This window comes from Myotis daubentonii, chromosome 19 (genome assembly GCF_963259705.1).
Source record: "Myotis daubentonii chromosome 19, mMyoDau2.1, whole genome shotgun sequence".
Classification (NCBI taxonomy): domain Eukaryota; kingdom Metazoa; phylum Chordata; class Mammalia; order Chiroptera; family Vespertilionidae; genus Myotis; species Myotis daubentonii.
In genome coordinates this window covers 11,596,026-11,604,338 of record NC_081858.1, presented here as the reverse complement: position 1 = coordinate 11,604,338, position 8,313 = coordinate 11,596,026, and the positions used below count along the sequence as shown (strand labels likewise).

Here is an 8,313-nt window from a genome sequence, read left to right as displayed (position 1 = left end):
TTAAAAATTAAAACAGATTATCAAGAAAGTATAAATGAAAGGTAACTTTATTACTGGAGAAGAGAAAAATGTATACAAGAAAGTCCAGATTCTTTTCCCTCATGCACTACTTTTATAATAAAGTTCTAAATATCAACTCTGAAGGTATTTACAATGATAAGTTTTTCTTAACATGTAGTAACCATTTACTGTGTGGGGACATTTTTTCATAGAAATCATATACTTAAACTAAATAAATTCTTATAGTTTACAAGAAGCTTAGACGTTGTATTAACAGAAGACGATACATTTTACTGCAAAATATTATAAAAGTGATACAATTTTGTGGCTCTTAATTGTTTCATTACTTGATTTGAACAGGGAAATTAATAAGAAACAACAACAACAGAAAAAATCAAGACAGGCCTGGCTTTATGATTTTTTGTATTCGATTCGTTCTACTTTCACATCATCTCCAATTAGCTGATACACATAAGTGACAACTGTAGAAGCCTGGATATCCATCAACACAAATGAAGGAATAATGTTTCTGGAAGGAGATATAAGTAATGTCAGTGTTTTGTACTAAAAAACCACAGCACTATAAATTTCAATTTAATATGACAATTTGGATTCAAGGAGAAATCTGGTTGTTACATATTAAAAAGAATCATCACCAAAAGAAGATGGCCAGAAAGGCTATATTTAAATGGTTGCATTTCTCTTTTATGAAATGTCACACATGCAATTATTAAGTTTATAAAACCCCCAAATTCCCAAATTACATACTACTCACGTTTCCAAGGCATTATATGCTCCAGTGGCGGAACCTGGGTTAATGTAGAATTTATTTTCATGCTCAAATGCTTCAAATTTGTGTGTGTGTCCTGAGATAAGAATGTCCACATCAAACTGCCTCTGCAACAGGGCTAAGCTGGCCATATCTCCCCATGGAATAACTTGATGTCCATGGATCAAACCAATTTTGAACTGCCCAACAGTCACAACTTTCTGTTCTGGATAATTCAGATTCTAAAATAAGAAAAAACACACTCATGTTTAAAAAACAACCTGCTTTTAAATATTCAGTCTCATATGGGTGTTTTGCTCCACAACCAACACTTTTATTAAATATGATTTCTTCTTAGACTCTAAGGCTGCAACTATGCACATAACTGAAATGTCTCATGCAATACCTTGTGTTTATTTTTATAGAATATAGACTCTTTTGGGCATGCTGTAGAAAATGATTATCCCATCAAATTTCTGGGTTTCCTCTCCCTAAGAATCCTAGGCACATGGCCTGTACCCCAGGCTTTAAGTTATATAGATGATGACTTAAAATAATTTAAAATACATAGTACTTAGTATGAAACAGGCACTATTCTAAGGACTTTATAAATATCAACCTACCTAATGCTTACAAACAATCCTAAACCTGGTGGTCATGGCTCAGTGGTTGAGCATTGACCTATGAACCAGGAGATCACGGTTCCATTCCTGGTGGGGGCATAGGCCCAGGTTGAGGGCTAAATCCCCAGTGTGGGGCATGCAAGAAGCTAGCTATCTCTCTCTCCTCCTCCCTTCCTCTCTAAAATCAATAAAAATATACTTAAGGAAAAATAATCCTAAGAGGTAGATTCTATTCTGACCCCCATTTTATGGATAAAAACGGAGGCATGGAGAGGCTAAAATTACCTGCCCAAAGTCACACATTGATAAGTGGTTGAGCTACCAGGGTTTGGTAGCATGGCTTCAGAGATTGTGACTTGAGCAAATTTGTAGCAAAAATTTTGAATTCTTGCTACTGAAACTGTTATTTTTTGTTAATCCTCACCCGAGGATATTTTCCCATTGATCTTTTAGAGAGAGTGGAAGAGAAAGGGAAAGACAGAAACATCGATGAGAGAGATACATCGATTGGTTGCCTCCTGCATGCCCCCTGACCAGGGTTGGAGCTAGGGAGGAGCCTGCAACCAAGGTACATGCCCTTGACCTGAATCAAACCCGGGACCCTTTGGTCCATGGTCCACGCTCTGCTGAGCCAAACCGGCTAGGGCTAAAACTATTTTTAGTATAACACAAACAGAACCACTAATGTTTTTAACAAAGCAGACCTATATTCTAATTATTGACAAGAAGTTTGCCTCTTCCCTTCTCATTCCTGTCTTTCACCTCTGTGCAAGCTCTAGTTTACCCAAACTTTCAAAAATCCACTAAAAAACAACAACACTATGGTCATTCAGTTTGATATAAAGAGCCCCATTAAAAAGCAACAATAAAGTTAAATAATTTATGAAACAGTTTATATTCCCAGAAATAAAAAATAAAATTTTCAGACTCAGATTTTTAATTTAAAATCAATGTTAGGACTGGCAGGGGTTTTAAAAATCATCTATTCCAATCTATTTACACAGAAGGAAACTAAGACCAGAAAGAGGATGTAATGTGCCTAAAATCTCATTGTTAATTAATGGGCAAAGTTGGAACCCCAGAATTTCTAACGTTTTTTTTTTTCTTTTTTAAAGTCAGGTGTACTGAGGTATAATCTACATAGAGTAAAATTATCCTTCTTAGTATATAATTCAAGGTGTTTTGACAAATGCATATAGTCATGTAAGCACCACCACAATCAAGATATAAAACAATTCTATGACTTCCTCAAAACTTCCTCCTGCCAGTACTTTATAGTTAACCCTGGTGACAGAGAGCCTACCATGGCTCTTCAACAGATCAGTGATGTGATCTTCACTTAAAAAGGATCACTCTGCTACTTGGAGAACAAACAGTGGAGGGAGGGAGGGTAGAATGAGGAAGTTGGAATATAGGAAAGTGATATGGTCCTTGGAACACGGTAGTAGAGGTGATGGTGGTGGTAAGAAGTTCATAACAAAGACTTTATAAACTAAATGATAATACTACAAAAAATAGTGACAAAACTACTTTTACTCCGTATCAATTTAGTTAGAACAAGTACTTAATATGTTTATTGAGCAATCTAAAATTCAGTGATTTTCCAACAGGAAGGAGGGGTATGTGTAGTAATTTTATATTTGGGGGGAAAAGAGATCTTAATAGTTGAGAAACTAGTCTAAAGGATAAAGCTTTATATGTGAAAATCAAGAAAAGGAAATATTGTGAAAGAAAGGGAAATACATCACCTCATCGAAGTCTCCTCTCACAATATGAACATCACCGGCCAGAGTCTTGAGATAGTCATAACTCTCTTTGGTGCAAAGGTTTCCAGTGCAGAGAATGTGCTGAATCTTTCCTGGTACCAGCAGCTTTTTGAACTTAGCTGGCAAACTGTTGCACCGGTGTGGGATGTGCAGGTCTCCTAATACCAACACCAACTTTAAAGTGTCAAGGTGAGACAAGGTGTAATGTTAAACATTATGTCAAAACAAGATACTCTCTTCCAATAACCCCCTTTTAAATTAAACTAATCAGAGATTCCAGAACACAAAGGAGCAGAAGTTATTCATACATTTCCTTATCATAACCATTTAAACAAACACACATATCACACATGATAATGTACTCTGTTCTTAAAATCTCATGGATTGATTCCAGGAACATTAATAAAGAGAACTGTTAAAAATGAAATGATAGAGCCCTGGCCAGGTGGCTCATTTAGTTGGAGTGTCATTCAGTACACCAGGTCGAAGGTTTGATTCCCAGTCAGGACACATACCTAGGTTGCCAGTTTGATCCCAGGTTGGAGGCAACCAATCAATGTCTCTCTCACATGGATGTTTCTCTCTCATTGATGTTTTTCCCTCCTTCCCTCCCTCTCTCCTTTACTTTCTCCAAACATATCCCAGGGTGAGGATTAAAAAAAAAAAAAAGTAATGATAAAAAAATTAATTCTATAATTATGTTTACTAGCCTGACAACTATTTGGAGGAATAATAGACAAAATTTACAATATATGCTACTTAAAACTATTAAATACACATTACAGAGGAATAAAAACAGCCTATGTTTCACAAAGTTTCAATAGAACAAATGTGTACTTTTTAATACAAAAGTACCTAGAGATAATAATAATCTTTATCTTCTCTTTCATTAGAAATCCTCACTGTCATATATTAATTGTCTAGATTAAATTGCCTATGTGTCCTCAGTTTAGTTTCCAAACTTAAAATAACATTTTCACAATCTTTCATGTGCATTAGAGCATTAAAAAAAAAGAGTCAGTTAAATAAGTGATGAATTTAGTAGGAAGTGGTTTAGAGTTGCAAACTTTAATATAAAAAATAAAAATCTCAATCCTGTAATATATTAATGAGTTTACATGTAAATATTATTTAACTAAGTCACTTAACAGAAGAATATGTTAAAAAAGGTCATCCTATCCTATATAATAAAGGCCTAATATGCTCAGTGTCCAACGTTCATTCTACCATTCAACCAGTCGCTATGACGTGCACTGACCACCAGGAGACAGCCACTCCGACTGGGCAAGCAGACCTGACATGCCCTGGAGCCCTCCCGTGGTCCCTCCCCAGTCCCCGATCATGCACTGGTGGGGTCTCTTGGCCTGGCCTGCGCCCTCTTACAATCGGGACCCCTGGGGGATGTCAGAGAGCCGGTTTCCGCCCAATCCCCGCAGGCCAGGCCCAGGAACCCCACCGCTGCCTCTAGTTTAAAAATATCTGCCCCCCAAAGGACAACAATTTCATGTTGATTAGTGTAAGCACCTTCACTCTATGACAGCATGTTTTCCCACACAGACATCCCATCCATAAATGTACATGCCCTTTAACTGCTTTTTAAAAAGGTATGACTATTTCTTATTATCAAAGAAAACATTAAATATCTAAAATAAAACAAAAGTTTTGTCACCACTGACTTTGTAAACTGAAATTAATCAAAAACAAAATGTGCAAAATTAAAATTATTAAAACAAGCTTGATTCATCTTGCAACAAATATCATGATTACAAAGGAAAGGAACTATTCAGGATGTAGAGTAACTGCAGTAAAATTAGAGCATTTTAAAAGAAGTTGTTAAATAAGTTTCTTTATAAAGACTAGATTCAGCTGGTATTTGCTCAAGGACTTATATTGTTTCAATCCAGATGGGTAAAACATCTGTAAAACTAAAACCACCATGAAGTTTTGACCTTCATTGGTAATGAATACAAAAGTACCTAGAGATATAACAATCTTCATCTTTAGAGGGAGATCCCTTCAGATATGTATTGAGGTGCATAGTTAATGTGGGAAGCTGGCATTTGAAAAAAAGGTAAAGATATCCTTATTTAAAAAAAGAGAGAATAATCTCAAACCATAAAAGGGTATATGTCTGTAACAGGTTGAAAATGTTTGGGACTGACCTAGCTGGTCTGGTGACTGAGGGGTCCAGGGTTTGATTCCAGTCCCAGTCAAAGGCACTTGCTCCGGTTGTGGGCTCGATCCCCAGTTGGGGGCAAGCGAGAGACAGCCAATCAATGATTCCCTCCCATCACTGATGTTACTATCTCTTTCTCCCTCTCCCTTCCTCTCTGAGACCAATAACAATATATATTTTTAAAATATATACATATATTTTAAAAAAATGTTTGGGACTAATAGTGAATGAGTTGGTCCATCTGAATGAACTAAAAAGAACATTAGTAAGAAATGATACTTTATAATGATTGATAACCTAAATTCTATAATGTACTGTGGATTATGCCCATGTGCCCAGATATCAGCATTCTAAAGTTATAACTGTATGAATGACCACACAGAAATTACTTAAAATTAGTAAGGGTCCTAACTAGGACTCTGGTTTCCTGCAAGTGACAAAATTATAAGGGAAATAGTGTCACATAACAAATATCAGACTTTGAGGAATGTCCTTGCCCAAATCCCACACTTTTGACAGTTCAGGTTAGACATAGATTATAGTCTTTTAAGACAGCAAAAGATCCTGGAAATGGCAGTCTTGTTAAATTCAAATAAAGAACCAACCCAATCAAAGCATAGGAATTTGGCTATATCCTATTTGATAGCCTATAAGAGGGTGAAAATCCCAGTAATCAGACACCCAACCACCATTATTAGGAGGAGCTAAGAGAAGAAACTTACTCTGTGCCCAGCCTTAGTGGAATGAAGAAGTTGATTGCAGACAGGGGGAATGAAAAAAAAGGGTGAAACATGACCAATGTTAAAAGAAAGCAACAAAAAGAAACAAACCCAAAAAAACTCATATCAAATGAATATGCAAACAATTGTTAATGATTTCTGAGTGTTATGAAAGAAAATGTTAAAAATCAGCTTTGCTCAAAATACCAAAAGAACCATTTGCTAAATTTTAAATGTGACACATACGCGCATGCATACATACTTCTAAAATTTTTTGCCTTGTCAATTTTTTTCCTGATCTTATTCTCCACATGACTCTCATACCCTTTCATTTCCTGTTTACTTAGCATTTTACAAGACAATTTGGAAAATTAATCAGTCGTGGCTTTAACGAAAGCTAACCTTTTCTACATTCTTATGGCCTCATTATTCCTCAAGTATATTGATCTTAACTATGTTACAATTCTAGTTGTAAAATTATGCTGCAGTTTGGGTCATTATTTTGTATAGCTGATCTAATGTGGCACTATAAATACATTATCGAGTGATGAAGTCACCAACTAACGATGATAAAAACAAACACATTCCTCTCCACATAAAAATGAATTTGCTGCCTGTGGACTCTTGGATACTACGGCGTGTTGAATGTTTGTAGTCCCCTTTGCCAAATAAAAGATGGGCTAATGCTAAATTCCACCCAGTTCTTCCTATTTGACATGAAAAATGATATGCTGGTGCAACTACCCTAAGAAAAAGTGTTAACCTCTCAACAAAAACTGATACATGTCAAGCAATTTCATCTTCATAAAGTGAAAGAAAAACTGGGGGGGGGGGGGGGGGGGGGGAAGAAAAGAAATTTCGTCTTCTCCCAAGGATCAATGTCTCAAAATCACTGTAAAATGTGCTCTAAGCTGGAGTCTGGTTTAGAAGCAAAAATCAAAAGTAAGATGAAAGCTTTTCACATTTATAAGGAAGCATATACCATAAACCTTGGTCATGTCCATACGCCACCTCAAAAGCTACGTTTGCCACAGAATCGTGATAAATCTTAAAAAAAATGCAATGGATACCCATCAGAAAGGAAAGTTCCTCTACAGTTAAATCTCATCAACACCAACACCAAGGTCATCAGAGCTCTTCTGAAACTGTTCTGCCCCGGTAGTTCCAGTTTTAGGGCGTCAAGAGCACCTTAGGAAACGGATCACAGCCACGAGCCCCACCAGCAGCAGGACGGTCTCAGGGGCAGCAACCTGCCGGGGTGAGAGGGTGACGGGCCGGCCTGGTGGCAGGTTGGGGCGACCTGACGAAAGACTAAAGCAAAGCTCCCCAAACTACCCCCGTAGCACCAAACACTAGCCCTTTACCCAGAAAGACCTCCACATTCTCCAAAAAATGTCAAGGGGTTCCCAGGTCATTAAGGAATCCTACTCTAAAAGGTCGCAGCATCCTAAATACACAAGGCGTTTCGGCAATTGGAAGGGAGCGCGCTACCACGGCGCAATGGCAGCTGCACGCTGTTTCAGGGCGAAAGGGATCGTGTGCATCCCCTTTCCCCACATGGCAAACCAAGCCGGGTAAGGGATTCTGCTCGCTACTTCCCGTTTTGCTCCTGAGAAGCCAGCTTTCGCCAACTGGGGGGTCCGGGTTGGGGGGGGGGGCGGATAACTTGTACACCCCAACCAGCGGGCAAGAAATAGGAGAACGTCTGGAGACGGAGGGGCACCGTGCCCCTTTCTCCGGAACGGCCGAAGCACAGGCCCAAAGGCCTTTCCCTGCTCGGGCGTGTGCGTCTCGCGACAGGACTCGCAGATGAGAGGGGCCTCCCTCCCCCTCGGACGTCCTCCGGCCCCTGGGGCGGGGGTACAAGGCCGGAGCCGGCTTCACCCGCAGTGGCCGCTCCCTCACCTCCCTGGCCCTCCCCCCGGGCCTTGCCAGGCCCGGCCTGAACCGCGCCCACCCAGGCTTCCGGGATCGCCTCGCCCCTCGCCCAGAGACTCCCAGCCGCTCCCTACGACGCAGCACCCCGGCCGAGAGCCAGGCCTCGGTCGCCGCAGTTGCCATCCTCACCATCCTGTCACTGGGCTCCGCTCAGTCACCACAACCGCCGCCGCCCTCTTCCTCAGACTCCTCGGAGGCCCGCCCACTTCGCTCACAACCAATGAAAACAGAGGTCCACAGGAGACCGCTGTACGGTGGCCCGCCTAGGCTCTTTCCCGCCGTAACGCGAAGCTACTTCCGGGGATGGAGGGGAAGTGGAAGG

At 39.7% G+C, this 8,313-nt stretch overlaps 1 protein-coding gene across 2 annotated transcripts; it reads right to left on the bottom strand.

Moving 5' to 3' along the window:
- Positions 1-29: 29 nt before the first annotated feature.
- VPS29 (VPS29 retromer complex component) lies at positions 30-8,253 on the bottom strand. Of its 2 annotated transcripts, none has more exons than XM_059676927.1 (4): positions 8,121-8,253; positions 3,141-3,332; positions 776-1,011; positions 30-529 (listed from the first exon to the last, which is right to left on the bottom strand). In XM_059676927.1, exons 1-4 carry the CDS (start codon positions 8,121-8,123, stop codon positions 412-414), a joined length of 549 nt encoding a protein of 182 aa, XP_059532910.1. In that variant the 5' UTR covers positions 8,124-8,253; the 3' UTR covers positions 30-411. The 2 variants fall into 2 exon arrangements, with proteins under 2 accessions (XP_059532910.1, XP_059532909.1); XM_059676926.1 differs by lacking the exon at positions 8,121-8,253 and adding an exon at positions 4,683-4,739.
- Between the last annotated feature and the right edge of the window lie 60 nt (positions 8,254-8,313).

Bases quoted from the DNA above. Each gene is read 5' to 3' on its own strand.
- VPS29 (XM_059676926.1), bottom strand. From the start codon at position 4,724: ATGGGATGTCTGTGTGGGAAAACATGCTGTCATAGAGTGAAG. The intron at 1,012-3,140 runs GTGATGTATTTC...TTCTTATTTTAG, and splicing joins TGAGAGGAGACTTCGATGAG to AATCTGAATTATCCAGAACA. The intron at 530-775 runs GTGAGTAGTATG...ATCTCCTTCCAG, and splicing joins GCATATAATGCCTTGGAAAC to AAACATTATTCCTTCATTTG.